Genomic DNA, 21,221 nt, shown 5'->3' with positions numbered 1-21,221 from the left:
ATTTCATCAAAAACGATCCGATAAGAAATATCGAAGTTATGTGAAAAAAACACTTTTTTCGGTTTTCTTTCGTTCACGCTATCTCTCGAACGAATCAACCGATTTTGACCGGATTAGCGGTGATCGACTTGGTTTTTCAAGGTTAAGGGCGGATTAGTTTTTGGAGTTGTTCGATCGAGCCGTTTAAAAGTTATTCCAAAAAAACCACTTTCAAAAATGATTTTTTCTTATGTTTTTTGAGATTTTTCAAAATTTCTCAAAATCTATCGGTCTGAATCAGTTTAAATTCTCAGGAAATCTAAGTTTGAGGGAACTCTTTAGAACGCCGTTTGGTTGGTTCCGATCGGTTTAGTCGTTCAAAAGTTATAAGCGATTCACATACATACACACACAAGTTAAAAGTTCAGAAAACTATATCTTCATAATTGTGATGTTATGATTCAGTTAACTATGCACTTTTCTCTCAGTGTACAATTTAACAAAAGTCACTATTTAATAAAGCAAAATTTTATTCATTTATAGTTCACAAGTCACAGCAGTTACATAGTGACTGCAAGGTTGCTAGTTACTCGTTATATGAAATAGTTTGACATGTTCATTGATAAAAAAAAATTATTTTTATTTCTTCCGTTGAAAAATAAAATTGTTTAGAATAAAATTGAACAAAATAAAGGTCCAAGTTTTTCGCCTAGATAATTTATTCCTTCAAAAGTTTTAGGACTTGACATACATTAAAAAAGAATTCAGTGAAAGGAAAAGTGAAACCTAAAAATATCGAAAGCAGCCTCCATGAGTGTGTCATAATAACCAGAGCATCTGCTTGATGGAGATTATTAAACTGCAGACACGTAGAAATGTAAGATCCTTGAAAATTTTTGGGTGCATCTGGTACCCGGCTTTTCTCTTACCATTACTGAAATCCGAAATATTCACGTTTAGTTGATATTACTCGGGCGCACGTGCCGGAGAAGACTAAGTGGAATTGTGTTCGATGCACCTGTCACGGTGAGAGACACCAAGCCGGCAGGTGTCGGGCCTTCTTTCTTGCTGCCTTAGCTCGTTAAATGTTATATCGGGAACGGGCCTCGCCGCCTACCACACACACACTCTTACGTGTGTTCATATATGTCGAGAAGGTAACTAAGACCTAACAACGGAACACGCGAAACCCTTCAGCCTGCCTCGCATTTAGACCTCACTATTGTGCGAAATATACATGCCTACCCCGGCTGATATAGAGTACAGAGTACCGGCTTTCCATTATTCTCGAAGGCAACGTCACTTGAAAGAGCCATACCAGTCAACTTCACACGCGAGTCCTCAGCTTTTAGGTTTTTTTTTCTTCTTATATTCTTTTACAGCGAGCTTGAGCTTATCTCAATGTCTTATGGATTTTTTCTCATTCTTTTACTTATTTTACTTAGTTTTTTCTTTTAGTTTTTGAATAAATATGAACTTAGAGTGATGGAAAAATTACTTGATTTAAAGAATGGAATTTTTAGCCAGGAAATGGTAAGTATAAATTCTTTTTAAAATTTTCTATATTTTGAATAAAAATATTTTTAAACCGAGATAAATTTGTTAGTTTAAAAAATTTTTTACATCATTTAAGACAATAAAATTTTTTTTAATAATTTTTTCTCTAGAATAAAATAATTTTTTTTTTTTAGTAGATAAAGTTACGCTAGAAAAAAAAATAAAAATTTTTAAATATTCTTTTGTTATAAACAAAAAAAAAACACTTAAAAAATTACAATTTAGAATAAAAAAAAATAAAAATTTGAATTTTTACAAATTTAATTAAAAAAATACTAAAATTACATTAAAAAAGCTGTCAAAATAAGACTGTCAAAAAAAAAAATTATTTTTAGAGAAATTATTAATTTTAATTCATTTTGATGAATTTTAATTAATTTACAAGCATGTACAGTGTAAACAGAAAAAAAAATTAAATTGAATCAAGAGAAAAATTCTTGAACCAAGAAAATAATTTTGAAAAGTTTCATTGTTTTGAATCAAGACGAAAAATTCTTTAATCAAGTAAAATTTACTTAAGGTAGTTAGGCCCAAAAAGCAAAAATTCAAGAAATCTCCCTAACTCCGTATAGAAGTATTTAAATACATAATACAAACGCTGTTAAAATTTAGAGACGATTTACCACGCACGCAGAAAAAAATTTTGTTAAGATAACCTAAGTTATGTTGTGGTAACAAATGAATTTGTTAACATAGGGATAACAAATAATGAATTAAAATAATAAAATTCAGGTTATAACAAAGTTATTGATATGTTATAACAACAAAACAGTTTTGATACAATAGCAAAATCTTTAAGTTGATTCGACAAAATACTTTAGTTGGTGTAACAAATTTTTTTGTTGAAACAGCAAAATTATTCTATTAAAATAACAAAGAGAATTTATTGGAGTAACAAAGACAATTTGTTTAAGTAATCAAGAGAATACATAATTTAAAAATATGCTATAATCAGCGATAGCTGATTTGGAAAATATTTTAGCAACAAATTAGTTTTGTTATTGCAACAAAATCATTTTATAACAGCAACAAAGTCATTTTGTGACAGCAACAAAATGATTTTGTTAGGGCAACAAATTGATTTTGTGAATTAGCAAATTGGTTTATTAGTACAACTTAAAACATTTTGTTAATGCAACTAATGGATTTGTTGCTATAATTACACTCATTTGTTACCAGAACAAATTTTTCAGTTATCCCATCTTTTGTTATTTCAACAAAATCGTTTTATGCGTGCGTCTAACCGAAGATAATTGCAATTGAAAATGGCATTTTTACACAGACGGTATGGAAAAAGAGAGAGAAAACCGCGAAGTTTTATTATTTTTGTATTGAAGAAATTTTGAGAATTTCACGAAAAACTAACATTACTTAGATTAATACATGTATAATTACCCTACAAAATTCTGGAATTCCCTACCACATAGTTTTTGAGAAATCATTGATAAACTAGTAAAGTAAACAAATAAAGTCATGCGTGGAAGTAAGTGAGCGATAGCCCGTAAGAGAGGCGACACTAGCGAATGAAAGAGACAGCAGTAGCATAAACTATAGGCTAGGAACTACCTTAATTCAAGAAAAATTTCTTAGTTTAAGAATTTTTCTACTCAAATCAAGAAAATTAAGTTCTTTAAAATTATTTACTTGATTCAAGTAATTTTTTTTTTCTGTATATGGAATACACTCACATTCCATGCTTGTAAAGGTGGACCCTAGGAACTCCGCCGTCTATCTTACGGCATTAAATAAATATTATTTTTAGAGAAATTATCAGTTTTAATTGATTTTAATTCGTTTTGATGAATTTTAGTTAATTTTGATGAATTTTAATTAATTTACAAAGCTTAAGACATCATAGATTGTTGGACGTAATAAAGACAACAAAATGCTATGTTTACCATGGTCCAAAGAACAGGATAGCTAATCTAGTCAACGAACACTGCCAGGACCAACTTCTTCGAAGATTCAATGTCTACTTTCATAACAAATATCGAAAATACAATACTAAACAACTAATACATTCACAATATCACCAATTTTATTTTTATTTTTATTTTTATTTTTAGCTTCATTTTCATTATATATATTTATATTAAATTCAAATATCATTTAAAATATTTTATTGTTACTATTGATGTATACTGCTGATATATATATATATATATATATATGTCGGAGATAATATCGAGCTGGGTTTTCCTAGAGATAGGGAAATTCCCAATATTTTAGTTTGTCTGTTAGTTTCAAGCAAAATTGTAAAGCATAGAATATTTAATAATTATTTATAACTTAAGCCGATTATAATTTTTATGGTTATGGCGATGGGCTTGAGTCCGGAGTGACAATGGTCACCAAACGTAGCCGAGGTCACAGGATAGAAGTAAAAAGTATATAGTTAGAAATATCGACAGACAATGAGGGCTGTCGAAATATTTTTGAGTGAATAAGCACTTAGGGTACTTGGAACAGTAGTTCTCGTTGAGCATTGATCAAGTAAAGACCGCATACATCCTGCTGACCCCGGATTCGTTCTCGGTCTCATTCCCCAGCGCTTTTACCTTGTATATTAATTATATTTGGATAATTAATCGTAGTATTGTTTATACAAGTTAGCGTATATTTTAATTATTCTAAATTAATAAATAATTGAATAACCAAATCCAATGGACTGTACTAACGCCCCTAATAATGCTTTTCCGACATATATAATAACAAAATTTGTTATTTTGTTACTAAAAAAAATTGATTACGAAAGTAAAAAAACATTTCTATTTGGAGCATTGAAAACTAAAATGAAATAAATTTTGGTTTTTTTGCAATAAATTTGTAAACCACCGAAATGTCAGTTCCCTGGGCTGTCCCATTCCCAAAATTAAAACTTTAAGATTAAATTTTAAGTTATTCGTCAATAATATATAATTTGATCCATAATGTTTATAAACTTAATTAGTTAACTAACAATCTTCTTCAATAAAAAATACAGAAAATTAATTTGTTTCATTAAATTCATTAAACCAAAGTTTGTCCCAGGTATTTTAAGATCAGTCCCCTGCCAGAAGTTCAAAGCCAAAAAAAAAGTCCAGCGTGTTATTTTACCTTTTGTAAGGTTTATAAAGATCTAACTAGCCTTGAGTTAATAGCCATAGGGCTGTTAGCCCTTTGTTGCCATTTCATTTAGTGTCAAAGCACCGTTTGTGCTGGAAATATGTGTCTGGGCCACTTCAAAACTCAGTCCCCTGGCAGCTATTTTTATTTATATTTTATTTATAAAATTGGATCCATAAGTCTTAATATTATTCTAATTAATGTAAACATTCATTGAGAACTTGAAAAGTTGAATGCATTGAAATAGTTAGCTTGATTTTTCTCAATTTGATAAAAGAAAACAGTCCCCTGGCAAGCAGTCCTCTGTGATGTTATATGGCAAAAGATACACAAATATCGAAAAAGCAAAAATTAATTCAGCTGTTTATTTATTATGATTAAGCTGATAGTTTTGTAGCCCTTGTTAATTTTTTTTCTAATAAAATCAAAAATAATTTGGTCGGACAATTTTGTACAGATTTAAGACGTCCTTACAGAGAATCACCCATATAGGACATTCTTTTGCAATAAATAAATAAATGAATAAAATAAATTATTTAAAAATGTATTAATTAAAACTGAAATTTTTCAATTCGTCAAATTAGTTTCATTTAAAAAATCCTAAATGAAAATTTTTTTTAAATTTTTTCCATGTCTAAGAAATTACTTACTTTTTTCCCCAAAAACTCCAAAAAACCTCCCCCTCAAATTTTACCATTCATCACAATAATATTCCTTCAAAAAATTCTCATGAATGCACCGTAAAAGAATAAAAGTTTAATACACTCTATCTATGACTGACACGAGTGAATAATGGTCTGCTAGAGATTGGATTTTAAGTAAAATCCTGGCGTCTTAGAACTCAAAGGACTCTATCATCAAAAGAAAGCTCTTTTTCATTTTGAAGTTATTTTTCTTTGGAAAGAATGCAACGCGCTTTGGATATCTAATCTCGCGATTTCCACACGAGTATTCCTCACTATAAAATAAAGTGATCGAAGACGAATGATCAGGACGCCAAAGTTAAGGAAACGTCTCGCCTTTTTTCTCCTCTCCTTTTATTAACCTGGTATAAAAATTCCCTAGCTAAAATATCCACATCCATATTAAAAAGCACCGAGACCAAAACCCGTCTGGTGGTGCCCGCATAGCCTCTTGCATTCTCAATTGGCTGAAAACCATCAAAGAAAAATCTGGTTGCCTGCCTCTTCAAGAAGCTACGAAGAAAAATCTCGAGGATCTCAACCCGGATATAATTTTCTCAACAGTTTTATGTTACTTCCAACAAAAAACAACTTTTTTGAGCAGAGAAGGGAGAGGAGTGGAGAGTTTTCCAATCAGATTCTTGCTGAAGTCGTCCGTGGCTCGTTAGCGTAACCCGCAGCCATTACTTTTCCGAGTTTTTTAAAACCGAACTACGCAAGCTTTAGAAAAGTTTTCCTAATAAGTCTCTCTTGTTCATTATCTTAAAAAATACTTCCTACATAAATTTCCTCTCTTTTCATCAATTCTACTCCTTTTGCCGGTAAGTTTGTTTCATTATTCGCAGGCTGCTTTTTTCTAGTGCCTTGTCGATAAATTCGCTAGTTTTACTCGAGACTTATTATATAAATTATGGCAGCATATCGAGAATCAGAGTTTCCGAGCACTCGAATCTCAAGTGTCCTCCAGTTGTAAAATTGTATTATATTATTGAATTTTTTAAAATAACCATCGATTTTCTATAATTATTTGGGTCACTGCACACTATCAATAGGTCCAGTAGAACCCAGTATAATAGCACAACAAATAAGATAACAATGATCCTTGAATTATTCATGCATTATCTAATATTCCGTTCCTTTGAATTATCGAGCAGGATAAAACTCCGATTCTTCTGTTTATTTACTTTCGCTACTCGGTGATATTAAATAAATAGATACGCTCGTTTAGTTCTGAAAGGGGTGAACAAGCTAAAGGACAATTTATTTGTAACATTTTTTATTCAAAGAAAAGTAATTCTTCTGGATGAATGATTTTACCTTTTTAATTAAGTGTATGTCAAAGATTTTCTACGGCCAATTTTTTTCTTATGTAAAATTTAATTTTTATATAATAAAGTTATCATAATACTTTTTTCAGATATGTCAATATATTTCTGTTCAAAAATGTTTAAAAATTAATTTTTAATCGTTGAAAAGTAAATTTAGGCAAATTTTTTAATTTTAGTTTTGAAATTGACCGCTAGGCGGCGCATGGTTGAGATTTCTCTCGCTTGTGGATTGGAAACTTTTAAAAATAAGGTATTTTATGAAAAAGTTTTCTTGTATGATCTTATAGGGAATAATCTGGTTATATATGGTCACATAAACTGTACACGGAAAGAACAAGATGACACTGGATATCATCCCAGATTATACTGAGTGAAAAAAAATTTCAGATAGTAGCTAGTTTAATCCAGATTACAATGAATATAATCCAGATTACAATTAGTGTAATCCAGGTCGGCTACCCAATTTTAAAACACAGTAACTGCAAAATTTTTATACTTAATTTTTTTTAATATTGCTGCATTTTTTATAACTTTTAGACCTTAATTTCAAGTATTTTTTCTTAAAAATATTTATATTCAAGTATTTTCTATTCATAAATAAAATTTTTCATCAATTTGGTAGGCAAATTTATTTTTAATAAGTAAAATTAAAAAATTTATAAATGTTAGTTACTATGTTTTGAAATTAGGCCGCCGAGGTATCACGCAATATAATCTGGATTTTTCTGGCTACTATCTAAAATTTTTTTTCACTACAGATATCACTGAGTACAATCTGGGATAATATCTATTGTCATCTTGTTCTTTGCGTGTATATTATAACAATAAAAAATAAATTTGAGCTCATCAAAAGAGTCAAAAAAATTTTTTTCATTTCTAAACTGATCTCAAATTTAAATTTCTTATAGCGAGATAATTCAGCGATCATGCGCCATCTGTTGGAGATCTTCCGTACTAAACTATATTAAAAAATTATAGTTGGGGATATACGACCATATCGGACTATAAAAAAATACAAAAATATATAAAGCCATATCAGAAAATATTTTCCTGAATAATTGAAAAAATATTTTTTTTTTCAATGAATTATAACCAGAAAATTATCCTAGAAAATCCTACCCGCAGTTCGTAAAAAAACAATGCATCACGTTGGAATCGATTTCCATGATACTGAATATTTCTTCGAAAGCTCCTAATGCCCTACTCGCTGATAACTTTTATCAGATACTCCGTTGCCACACAAGGTTACTCTCACTTCTTTTCATCTCACATTATCTTATCCTTACTGAATTTCCTCACCTACTCTCCAGACCAGACTAGTCTTTATAAAAAATTTTCCATCTACCATCAACATCTGCCTTTCCAGAGCTTTTATTTCGTTCCCACACCACAAACTAGAGCTTTTCTTACTGTCATTTTGCGTCTCCCCTGATATGAGACCGCGTTCTGATCTCCGCGTGCAAGCAGCCCTCCTGGGTTTCTCGGGTTGTCTAGTCTCTGAGCAGACGGAATCGAATCTATCGTAACAATATTCCCTCCGGGATGCACGCGATCTATCTTTCCTCTTACGTGATCTCTACTAACGCGATTCCGCCGTTATTTTTCGTGTCAAAGGACAAAAAAACAACACGTTTCATTTATTTTTAATTCTACCAAGAAATTATTATTTTCAGAAAATTGAGCAGGATTTAATGATTTTTTCGGCGATAAAAATTTCTCTCCAGCTTACGCTTAAAGGAGAATAGTTCGAAATCCTGGAAGATACTTCGGAAAACTTTCTGTAGTTTGAAATACAGCTGGACTTTTTTATCTCTGTACAAGTTTTCAAGGAATTAATGGGAAATGTAAATACTGAAAAAGGTAGATAAAGGAATAGGTAACTTTTAAATTTCAAGGATTCAAGAGAAGATTTTGTTTTTTTTTTGAAGTATTAACTTAATGATTGACTATGTGACCTCTTTTTTTTAACTTTATTTCATTGACTTGACCTATATGTTTGTAACAAAATTTTCCAACGTCATTTTTTCCGACTTTAAGATCCATTAATTACTTATAACTTTAATTCTAATTAATTAATTACAATAACTAATTAATTACAAGTAACTTTTTTTATACATGAGCTTCTTCGTTAAACCTATTATAATTCTATAGTTATTAAGGTAAAGTACCCAGTAGTTGAACAGGTTTCAAAGTAAAACTTATTTGACCCTACTTTTAATATATAAAGATGTAATTATTAGTTAAAATTAGTGATTTTCATGAAAATATAAACAATTTTGAATTGATTGAAGCGCAAAATAACAAAGATAATTTATTATTTATATTTGGACAACGTTTTTAAAATAGACTATCAAAGGAGTAGTAGTTGAACAATCAATTCTGATAATCCGCAGTAGTTGAACACTCTGGGAGCAGTAGTTGAACTAATAAAATATTTAGTTATTTATTTAATTTAAATGCCAAGGCAAGAGCCAAATGGCAAAATTATACATAGTGTGATTAAAGTACATGTAAAACTATAAACATAGTCATCATCTAAATATAAATATAAAAAAAATATAAACCACCATGAAAACCACTCATGGATTTGAGCAATAAAGTTTTGTACATATCAGTTTATCTATAAATTATGTAGAGTGAATGCAGTCTTTGGTTACTATGTCTCTCTGAGTTCAAGGTCGTAGAAGAATTCAAATGCTTTGGTTTTAAATGCCTCAATGCTAATTGAATTTATGACATCCAATGGTATTTCACGCCAAAGGCGTATTGATGATATTAAGAAAGAGTGTTCATATACTGCTGTTGAGAAGTTTGGAAAGCTAAACGAGACATTGTTGTACTTTGAAGCCAGCCTTTCCGAGCGTCTTATATCTTGTGGCTCCTCAACAAAGAGACACCTCAAAAAATTTGGTTCATCAGAATTGAACAGTTTATACAGGAAACAAGCTAAGAGATACAATCTTTTTGATTTGATTGAGAGCCATTTTAAGGAGCGACGATAAGGAGTGATATGGTCATCACGCTTCAGATCGAAAATGAACCTGATGCCGTTGTTCATCAATCGCTGTAATTTATAGTCTAATCTTTTAGAGTTATCTATCAATACCAATGAGCAATAATCAATTATTGGAATAATTAAAGCCGTGATAAGTAATTAGCGATTTGCGGTAGATAGTATGTTCTTCCTATGTTTGAGGCTGTTAAGTGTACCGTAGACCTTACGCGAGGTATGAGCCACATGAACATCCCAGGAGAGATTGTTTGTTATATGCACCCCAAGATGTTTAGTTGAATTAACATATGGAATGACATTTCCATTTACAGTGATTTGAGGAAGATCAAAGTCATCTAGCCATTTCAATTTCCTGCTGCTACCCAATATCATAACCTTAGTTTTTTGAAGATTTAGTTCAAGACCAACATCTTTAGCCCAATCAGCCACAGCCTGATATGGCAATAGACACAGTAGAAATTTTCAACGTTTTATTGAAATATCAAAAGAAATATAACATATTATTGAATAATATTAAAAATAATACTGTGAATATTTAATATGTTCATTTAAAAATGAGAAATATTTGTATTTAATTTTTTAATTACATTTTTTATGAGTGACAAAGCAAATTTTTAATTATAAATCAAAAAAACTCAATTCAAAACGTTCAATAATTTTTAACTACACTAATTTTTAGTCATAAAACTTATTTAAATTGCAGTAATTAATACAAATCACAATGCTAATCACTAGTATATAAACCTATTAGAGGTTATAGTGCTGTTAAAATTATACGGCCCCAGCCTGTTCAAGTTCTGGGTACCGCTTTGAAAATTTGGAGGTATAGTTGAACGCTAAAATTTAATATAAAAATTATAGTTTATGTCTTTGCAAAAAATATATGTTATTTAAAAAAGACTATTTTATTAGATGGTACAATTTTTTTTACTTAAAATGATGGTATATCGTTCTTTTTACTGATTGTTCAGTTTACGATTTAGTACCTTTTTCATAAAAAACATAGCATTTATCGGCGATTCTCGACATGTCAACTTTTAAGCTAATAAAAATATAATTGTTTTGATTTATAATTGAAAAAACTTACAGAAATCAATTACTGTATCATTTAATAATTATAATATGCGCATATTACTCATAATAAATTTACGGATTTTGTATTATAACAATTCGAAAAGTTTGTTCAAGTACTGGTTCCATTTTTATAAGTGTTCAAGTACTGGGTACTTTACCTTATTATTTTTCTTATCAAATATAGATACTGTATTCGCAGCGCATTGTTATATTATTACTATGTATCTACTATACTTTATAAAATCATTCTATTATTAAAGTTTGCCATATGGAAACTAGCCTTGGCATAATAAATAAATAAATAAATAAATAATAAATAATTACCCTCAAAAATTTGAAACTAAATTATAGTTAAAAAATCTAGAAATTTTTATTTTTTATTAAAATTTTTCAATATCAACCCAGACTAAAAAATAAAAAAATTTTATCGCAAAAAAAATTAAAATAACTTTTCATTAAAAATAAATTTCTATTTTTTAGTTTCTACTATTGAAGAATTTTTTATTTTGATAATCTATAATTTATTATAAATTACTTACGAAAGATTTTCCTGATTAGAATCTCTAGAATTAGTGCAAAAACTCCCTTGAAAAACCAGAAAATACTTTCCAGCAATAAAACTAATTTTTTTCCTTCAAGAACAATAAAAAACCTCCAACTTATTCTTTCTGCCAAGTCTGACTTTTTTCTAACCCACTAATTTTTTTTCCAGAGTCTGGCTTTTTTCTGCAGTCCAGTCCATAGAGGGTGTCTAATTTCAGCTAATTTTCCGTAAGTACCTTACTTATTTATTTATTTCTATTTCACTAAAAATTATTCCACCATCCAAAAACAAAAAAAAAACCTACCTGAATATAAATAGACAGCTCATCACCAAGAAGCATGTCCCTGCAAACATCCTTAGCCGTAGTATCCAGAGTCAAATAAACAAGACTGCTCTCAATGCCCGTATGAATTCTGACCCAGCCGTTTCCCGCGCCAACTTCAACCCCAACCCCCGAATCCCACGAAGAATTGAACTCTTTAGAACTCTGCTTAGTACTAGCTTGAATAGAGTCTTCGCTAAAGTCATCATCAGCTCCCTCATCCAAGTCATCAAACTTTCCAATAGTCTCATTCAGATTGTCCAGAATCTCCTTCTCCAGCATCTCCGTGGACTCTTCCTTAAACTTCTGACCAAATTTTATCCTGGATTCGTCTTGCTTGACGGGTGTGGAGGTATAAGGTGCCCTGCAAAGCGCTTCTTTCTTTAGAAAGTTAGCTTGTTGATAAAGTTGAGAATCTTCACAATCTTTATTGGATCTCGTCTCCATCAATTCGTCTTTATCTTGTTCTATTTGACAGCAAACTTCTACCTCCGTAATATTATCCCCAACACTGAAATTGTTTTCTTTGCTATCAAAGTTATGCCTTTCTTCAGATAACATCACCACTTTTGTCGTCACTTCTTCTTCATCTTCTTTTTCTTCAGAATCTCTTATTCCAAAATCCTCAAAGCCGTCTAACTTCTCACGACTTTCAATCACTTGCAACGGCTTCTTTGCCAAGCTAAAGTTATCATCAACAGTATCAACAATATCATCCATCTTGGACCTAGTCTTCAAATTATCAAGGACTTGGGCCATCTTAAGCTTGATATTCGGCGACAGAAAAGACTTCTCTGTTTTTGGACATTCATTTCCTGCAACATCTTCATTTTCCTTTTCAGTCTCCGTGTCCCTCTTCCCTTGGGCGTTTTTCTTGAAAAGGGGCTCTGGTCTCGCGCTATCATTGAACACTTTGACCTTAATCGCTTCTCTCTTCTTACCCAGGCCCGAATCCACCGAATTTTCCCGATGAACCAGCGCAGTCTCAACAAACTTGTTCTTCCTCTTGACCTCGGAGTAAATATCGCCGTTTCTTTTCAGGGAATTCTCTTTCAAGTCCGACAAAGCAGTTCGATTTCTGAGCTCGCGACGAATACTGTTTTTGTTGGTCTCGTTTTTTACAGACGACTTCTTGGACTTGGCTTGAAACCTCTCGTAATTGGCGATTATTTTCTGGTTCAACTCGTGGATCAGCTCGAGCCTTTTCGCAATTGAATCGTCGATTTTGTGATTCGAGGGGATCCACCTACGCCTGACTGTTCCGGTTAAGTCGACGTTCGCTTTCGCAGACAGGGTTTTTCCATTGAGAGGCTCCTTTTCAATTTTCCGTCGATCCTGCCTCTTTTTACGGGATATTGTGCACTCTCCGGGAACCCCGATCTCGTATTTGCAGTCGTTTTTTATGATACTTGGCTCAGCGAAGGGAAAGGGCTGGATTTGGGAGGTCTTCGCGGGGAACCCGGAGACATTGAACAGTTCGAGAGATTTTTTGACGGATTCAATTCTTTTGCCGAGTTTCTGTGGCTTGGGCCGGGATTGATGGCCGTCTTGTGATGTAAGTAATCCGGGTGATGATGAGCCTTTACCTCGCTCAGCAAACCCGATTCCGCTTTTGGTGTCCGGGTGGATTTCAATCCCGGTGCTCGATCCGCTACTGAGACTTATTTTCTCATTCAATTCCCAATTGATCCCCGGTCTTGGCTCGTTTGTCTTTGTAATCATTCGAGGGTTGGACTCTTGTTTGCAACCAACTGACTTTGAAAGTGACTGAGAGGACTCGGGGTTATTTTTCGCGACGCTGCCCTGTTTTAGACCTCGGGTTGAGGATAGACGCCGTGAGTGACGGAGTTTTGCTCGGGCACTTGTCAGTGTATCGTGTTCCATCGCTAAGACCATTTTTTATTTTCGCTGGAAAAGAAAAATTATGTTATTTATTTTCAATTTATAAAAAATAATAATAATAATTTAATATTTTTTCTTCCTAACGGGCCATTCATTAATTACGTAAAGACAATTTTGGTCACTTTTTACCCCCCCCCACCCTGCCCCCATGTAAGTATACGTAAAATTTCTCACCCCTCCCCCCTCCTGCCCTTTCTTACGTAAGATCTTGTTATTCTAAATAATATAAGTACGATAATACAAGGAAAAATGTATTATAATTTTTTTTTGTAGAACCAAACATGGATAACAATAAAAAAAATATGAAATTTTAATAAGTTATTTTTTTTTTCAATAAGCAATAAAAATTATTTAATTAAAATGAAAGTTCGAATGTACTCTTTAAAATTAAGAAAAATATTTGGAATCCAAAATGGAATTAGATTTCACCCCCCCCCCCCCAACACAAGGATATATAGAGATTTTCTTAATCCCCCTATCCGTCAATACCCTGACGTAATTAATGAATAGCCCCTCAAGACTAGTTTTTAATACTTTTAGATTTTCAAGTAATTGGCTCTCCAGTCTAATACAAACAATTTTTATTTATTTAATAATATTTTTAGCCTGTGTTTCCCTCCAGGCATATACAATTCAGCCACAATTCATATCTAAATCTGTCATTAAAGATAAACTTGACTGGATAGTAGTTACGCACGGAAAAAAGAAAACTCGAAAAATTACAGTATATAATGCAACGTGGCACTCCGTGATAAAAACTGGAAAAATTTCAATTTCAGATTGTAATTATTACAGATTTTATAAAAATTACATTGTACACGGGAAGAAAATTGAAGGAGTTTTTACTATTTTACTATTGTAATTTTTACTAAATAAAATAGTAACGGTGGACTATACTTCTCATTTAGTAATTTTTACGATCAACTATTGTAAATTTTATCCAACAAATAAGACTAGCAAGAGTCTTAAAAAGTCGGATACTATAGAGCAAATTATACAATATGTGTTTGTGAACTTTACAATTCAACTATTGTAAAAATTCACAGTTGGTTTTTTTAAAAGAAATATTAGGGAGGGAGAGAGATAGAAGGTTGGACTAATTGGTACCTGCACAGTAATCGAAAAAAGAAACTTACATTTTCGTATTACCTGGGAATCGAACCCAGAACCCTGTGTTGGTAGCCAGAGACTCTCCCTCTACGTTATCCGAGGTAAACTAAGACCCATATCATTTAACATTTACATAAACTCGGAGTCTAGCGCTGTCACGGCTATCACTCACACTAATTGAGAAACATTTCAATTCAACTATTGTAAAACTTGCTATAGTTCTATTGGAAAGATACAGAGGCAGCACTGGAAATTTTTATCTCTTACTTTTTACAATAGTAATATCGTATTTTTACATGAATAAATAGTATTTTTTCTTCTAAAATATTTGACAATTAATAGTAATAAAAGTATAGTCCAGCTTTACAATAGTTGTATCGTAAATTTTCCCAGAAATTTTTTCCCGTGTAGAGTGTAATATCTACATTGAAAGCTCTGAAAATTAACATTTAAAGTTTAAATTTATAAAAATGTTATTTCGAACTGTAATTTTTCTAGTTTTGATCACGACAGGACCGATTTTACATTTTATACTGTAATTATCCCTGTTTTCTTTTTCCGTGCGGACAGTGTCTCGGATAGCTTAAGGCAGTACCTCCATGAAAAGCATATTTCAAGAAACTTATGAAATTTTTTTTATCGAAAGATAAATATATTTATAATTTACCACCAAAATTTCAGATCAATTCACTGCACCATTTTTGAATAATTAATTTTCAAAATTTCATCTTTTATGCGTAGAGGTACGGAGAGATGGTAAAGTTAGTATGTAATCTACTTGCATCACTCGAGTGGTACGGAAGATTTCCTACTAACTTTACCATCTCTCTATACCTTTACGTGTAAAAGATGCAATTTCGAAAATTAATTACTCAAAAACGGTGCGGTGAATTGATCTGAAATTTAGGTGGTGAATTATTAATATATTTAACTTTTGAAAAAAAAAATTCCGTTTCTTGAAATATGCTTTTTGTGGAGGTACTACTTTACCAGGAGGAGCCTTTGGCACGTAACTAAAAGATCCAGGTTCGAGTCCTGGTCGGGGTGGTCTGAATTATTTTTTCAGTCAAATTTATCTTTAATGACAGATTTAGATATGAATTGTATATGCCTGGAGAAAAACACAGGCTAAAAATATTACGATAAAAATAATAATTGAAAAATCGTTTGTATTAGACTGGAGAGCCAATTACCTGAAAATCTAAAAATAATAATAAATTTTTTATTAAAGGTAGTTTGAAGAATTTCCAACAGGTGGCGTATGATTGCTAAAATTTCTCCCTATCAGAAACTTAAATTCAAGGTATAAAGGTTTAAAATAAAAAATCATTTTTTTAACTCTTAAAAATTTATCTTTGATTGGTATTTTTTTTTTAATTAACTACTGCAACAGTTTTTATTTAATTTTTAATAACTTGAAAATTTATTATTTTATTTTTTTATTACTCAACTTTTGGTGAAAAAATTTTAATTTTAAGTTTCAATGATCAAAATTTGGGCTTTTATACGAAAAAAAAGTTTTCAATTTTAATAATAAATTTTTTTTATAAACTGGACATTGTACTAAAAAATTTTGCATTTACACTAGAAGTTGAAGAATTAAAAAAAAAAATATCAAAATTAAAAACAAGAAATCAAACTAAAAATTATTACTAAAGAAATGATAATAAATATTAATTAGTCCTTTGAATTGAATAAAAAAAAAAAAAAAAGAAATAGAATAGCGTATAAATGTAGTTGTTTTGTGACAATTGTCATGCAATAGCCGTGCTCGTTTCTCAGTAAGCGACATGGTACATGTACATGCATGCATATTATACATTTGCCAAGTAAAAGAGAGGACGAGGGCGATCCAGAAGCAAGAGCACGAGCGCAGCCAGGAGTTCTGTATCTATCTAGTAGTATAGCGCGAACATGGACACGCCTGGAATCCGTTTCATGGGTCATGTGATCGCGAGTACTTGTCTGTACAATGTATATATGTATATATATTTATATATACATCCAGAGTGAAAGACTTATATCAGGAAAGATAGAGCGGGAGCGAGAGGGAGAAAAAGACACCGACACCGAAGAGGCGGGGGTGCGATAGGTGTACTATACCCAGAAAGAGTGTAGAGTGTAGAGAGTAGAGCGTACAGATGAATGGTGAACGAGAGAAAGAGAATGAGAATGAGAATGACATTACAAGCCTACCGCGCACGTCCCACCGATATAAATTTAACCGGTAAAACGATAAATTTAACATGAATTCATAGGGATCGCGTGGATAGATGAATTGCGACCTGTTCTACGTGACTCGGGATTTAGATTTTTCGCTAGTCGCTAGTCGCTACTCGAGAAAACCCTTCCGGTACACTTGCTTCGTACCTTTTTGTTTCGTTACATTTGTTTCAGTTAATCTATTATATATATTATATATTATATCCATCCTGTCGAATTGTTTTTGTTTGATGAATTTACACCCCCGCGCAAGGTCATTACGTTTATTTTGTTTGATCGATGCACATTTTTTTTTTATTATCATGTATCGTAAAAAATTTATACAAATTCGAGACACTAGTGAAATATTTATTCAAAAATTTAATCTGTATTATTAAGAGAATAAGCAAAATTTTGTGGCCAGTGTATTTATATGATAAAATGGGTTTTTATGGTTAAATTTGGTATCATTGGAGAGATCTTGACTTGAAGTTGTGCCTTTTCAAGGTTTTATATCATTCTCACCGATAGTCAATTTATGATGATAAGTATTTAGGCTGCATTCGAAAATACTCTACTTCTAGATACATAATTAAGATATGACTCTGTATCTTGTGAACTATTGACATTTTTAAAGATATAAGCTCATCCCGATGTTACGCTCATCAAGACCTTTCATTTAAGTATCTACATCAATTTTTCTTATATTTATATATATTATATATTGTATATATGAAAAATATGTCAAAAATGCATGTGGGTACTTAAATGAAAGCTTTTGATGAGTGTAACATCGGAATGAGTTTATATCGTTAAAAATATCAATAATTAAGAAATGACTCTGTATCTTGTGAACTATCGATATTTTTAAAGATATAAGCTCACCCCGGCATTACACTCATTGAGACCTTTCATTTGAGTACCCAGATCAATTTTTCATATATTTATATATAATATAATATATATAAATATATATACATATATATAAATATGTATATATGAAAAATATGTCAAAAATGCATGTGGGTACTTAAATGAAAGCTTTTGATGAGTGTAACATTGGAATAAGTTTATATCTTAAAAAATGTCAATGATTAAGAAATGACCTTGTATCTTGTGAACTATTGACATTTTTAAAGATATAAGTTCACCCCGACATTACACTCATTAAGACTTTTCATTTGAGTACCCACATCAATTTTTCATATATTTATATATATTATTTATATGCATATATGAAAAATATATCAAAACTGCATGTGGGTACTTAAATAAAAGCTCATGATGAGTGAAACATCAGGATGATCTTATATCGTCAAAAATATCAATAATTAAGAAATGACTCTATCTTGTGAAATTTTGGCGTTTTTAAAGATATAAGCTCATTCCGACATTACACTTATCAAGACCTTTCATTTGAGTACCCACATCAATTTTTCATATATTTATATATATATCATATATATGTATATATGAAAAATATATGAAAATGCATGTGGGTACTCAAATGAAAGCTCTTGATGAGTGTAACATCGGGATGAGCTTATATCTTTAAAAACATCAATATTTAAGAAATTACAGTGCAATTTAACAAAAGCCATTATTTAACAAAGCAAAATTTTATTTATTTATAGTTCACAAGTCACAGCAGTCACGTAGTGACTGCAAGGTTGCTAACTAAAAATTATTTTTATTAATAGTTATCAATTTTTTATACAAAAATCAAATTTTTTATTATTAATCGATTTTTTTAACATTTTTAGAAAAGACAGAAAATTTTTTTCGTTTAAATAATTTATTTTTTACCTAAAAATTTTTTTTAAATATAATTATGATTAAAATAATTTTATTTATTATTTTTAAATTATTTAATTATTTTTTTGAGTAAATTTTTTTACTTTAAATAAAATTTATTGTAAATAATTAAAAAAAAAATAATAATAATGCTTACATTTTTTAATGATTAAAATCAAACTCCAAATAAAAAAAAAACAAAATTCCAAAAGGCACAGCACTCACAATAAATAACAACACATAACATAAAACACAATAAATAATAATTAATAAATAAAAAAAAATTTTTTAAAACCAACACACATTAAAAGAACAAAGAGGACTAATAATAAAAATAAAAAAGATATAAAAATAGCGCGTTAACTGAGTGAAGTGATGACGAAGACTGACCGTGGGTTAGAATTGTCGTTTAAAGAGAGTCGGTACCGGGTGCCACCTGTGCCCCTTGCCCTACCTGTCGGGCCTCATCCTTCGGTACTCGGCAAAAATACTAGGGGAGAAATGCGTTTGTTGAACAGAGACCGAAAGTGTTTGTCCTTGTTGGGAGAGCTCCTTGTCTACCACGTGCGCGAGGCGCGTGGTCTGCGTTTATATTTGTTGAGAAAGCGACTGCAGATGTAATGTAATGTAATGTCGAGTATTTCAGTATTTGTGTTGGTATTTTATTTGTAAAAAGTTACAGGGAGTGTACGTCGATGATAAAAGCGAAGTTCGTACAAGGCAGTGTGCGTACTAACACCACACGGGGAACATACATAGTAGTCTCAGGTACATCCTCTGGAATAACCGAAGTGGGGGGAGGATGTGCTTCCGTTCAATTCGATTACATCTCTTTTTCTCTTTATGTTTCGATACACCTCGTAATAATACCTCACACGTTTCATTTTTTGTTTGTGATGTAAATAGTTTAAATTTTTTAGATTTTACACGGACAAAATTAAACTAAAAAATTTCCTCAGTATAATATTAAATATTACCAAGCATAAGATTTAAAAAAAGGCCATTCGGCAGCCGAAATGGAAGTAGATTTCATAATAAACATAAAAAAAACCACCAGGATTGTATACAAAAAAAAAAAAACAATGACATCAAAACGAATGCAAAAGTAAAATTTCATTATATCTGTCTGAGAAAGTAGGTAATTTTTGGACTAGACTGATAATGAGGTATGCAAATTAAAGCTTACTTAATTAGCTTTCAGATGGAATTTACAGAAATTTGATGGGACATCGCGTTCAATTATTATTGTACTGAAATACGGAAAAAGTGAAAATTTTTGTAATTTTCAATAATTTTTGAATTGTTGTCATTCCTAACTATTTAATTTAGAAAAATAGATAAGTATGCAAATTAAAGCTTATTAAATAAGCTTTCAGATGAAATTCACAGAAATTAAATATAATATCTCGTTTAATTGTTATTGCACGGAAATACAGTAAAAGTGAAAATTTCTGTAATTTTTGAAAATTTTTGAATCGCTCCTATTTTTAAACTAATCGACCGATTTCGCTCATCTTCGAACTTAACCTCGGAAATCGTCCTAAGAATGAGTATGTTACGTTATATTAAGATCCGTACAGTATTGCGGGAGTTAGAGAAGAGACAAGGCCGGTTATATCGTGTATATATATATATATATATACAGTGTCCCAGAAGTAACGGACGTCATTGTAGCATCTGATAAATAAAAAAATTCTGAGACGAAAAGTCCTTAGCCATTTTTTAATCAGACGCAAAGATAATTGATTATTAATTAAAATAACGTCCTTTTATGCGTTAGAGAGAGAGAGCACTAGTGTTAAGTCAAGTGCGTTCCAACGAAGACGCTTGCACGTGTGAATGTGTAAGTAAATATGTGTGACTACGTAGCTATAGAAACTAGTTAGTTATACAGTTAGTTGTGTCTTTGTTTGGCACATACTTTACTGGACACTGGCGCTCTCTCTCTAACAAATAAAGAGACGTTATTTTTAATCAATAATTAACTAGAAATTTGAATTAATTCATATGCTTTTTTAATCATTGGTCTGTCCAAGATGATGAAAATTTAAAGTTACTACCATCGAAAATGTTGACTTTTAAAAAATTTTTTTTACACAAATTTTCTCCGAACAATTTTGAAGACTATTTTTCGAAATTTTGAAAAATCCTGATTTTTTTTATACGCCCTTTTGGCTTTAGACCGACAATGCCCTAAAGCCAAAAGGGCGTATATCTTAAGATACGCCCTTTTGGTGTTAGTATGTAAAAATTTTTTTTCTGCAGATCTTTACATTTCGAGCGATTCTAGAAAGAATGGCCAAAAAAAATTTTTTTTATTCGCCCTTTTGGCATAAAACCCTATCTAACTGCTGTAATACGCCCTTTTGGCATTAGGCACGCGATTTATCTTCCCTTTGAAAACACACATACTCCCAATAAATGTCTTCTATTTATCCTTTCTCAGTGGGGTTTAGTTTAAATTTTTCAATTTGTCTATTATTGATATGTTAAAAACTTGTTTAATTTTAAATTTTATAAATGTCTCAAACAAAAAAATATAATTTAATGAGATTCTTTTCTTTATAATACCTTATATTTTTACTTAAAATTATTTATTTCAATTATT

General features: G+C 31.0%; 1 protein-coding gene across 2 annotated transcripts in view; it reads right to left on the bottom strand.

Moving 5' to 3' along the window:
• The window catches only part of LOC123272749, a 146,754-nt gene extending 127,886 nt beyond the window's left edge, over positions 1 to 18,868 (bottom strand). The window contains exons 1-3 of one of the 2 annotated variants that reach the window (XM_044739738.1): positions 18,773 to 18,868; positions 14,523 to 14,526; positions 11,588 to 13,513 (exon numbers count right to left, since the gene is read on the bottom strand). In XM_044739738.1, the coding sequence (XP_044595673.1) occupies positions 11,588 to 13,501 (1,914 nt within the window). In that variant the 5' untranslated portion in view covers positions 13,502 to 13,513; positions 14,523 to 14,526; positions 18,773 to 18,868. Of the gene's footprint in view, positions 1 to 11,587; positions 13,514 to 14,522; positions 14,527 to 18,770 lie in introns of both variants that reach the window. The other variant, XM_044739737.1, reaches the window with a different exon arrangement.
• Positions 18,869 to 21,221: the final 2,353 nt, after the last annotated feature.

Source organism: Cotesia glomerata, linkage group LG10, assembly GCF_020080835.1.
Source record: "Cotesia glomerata isolate CgM1 linkage group LG10, MPM_Cglom_v2.3, whole genome shotgun sequence".
In the NCBI taxonomy this organism is placed as follows: Eukaryota; Metazoa; Arthropoda; class Insecta; order Hymenoptera; family Braconidae; genus Cotesia; species Cotesia glomerata.
This window is presented reverse-complemented; position numbering and strand designations above follow the sequence as displayed.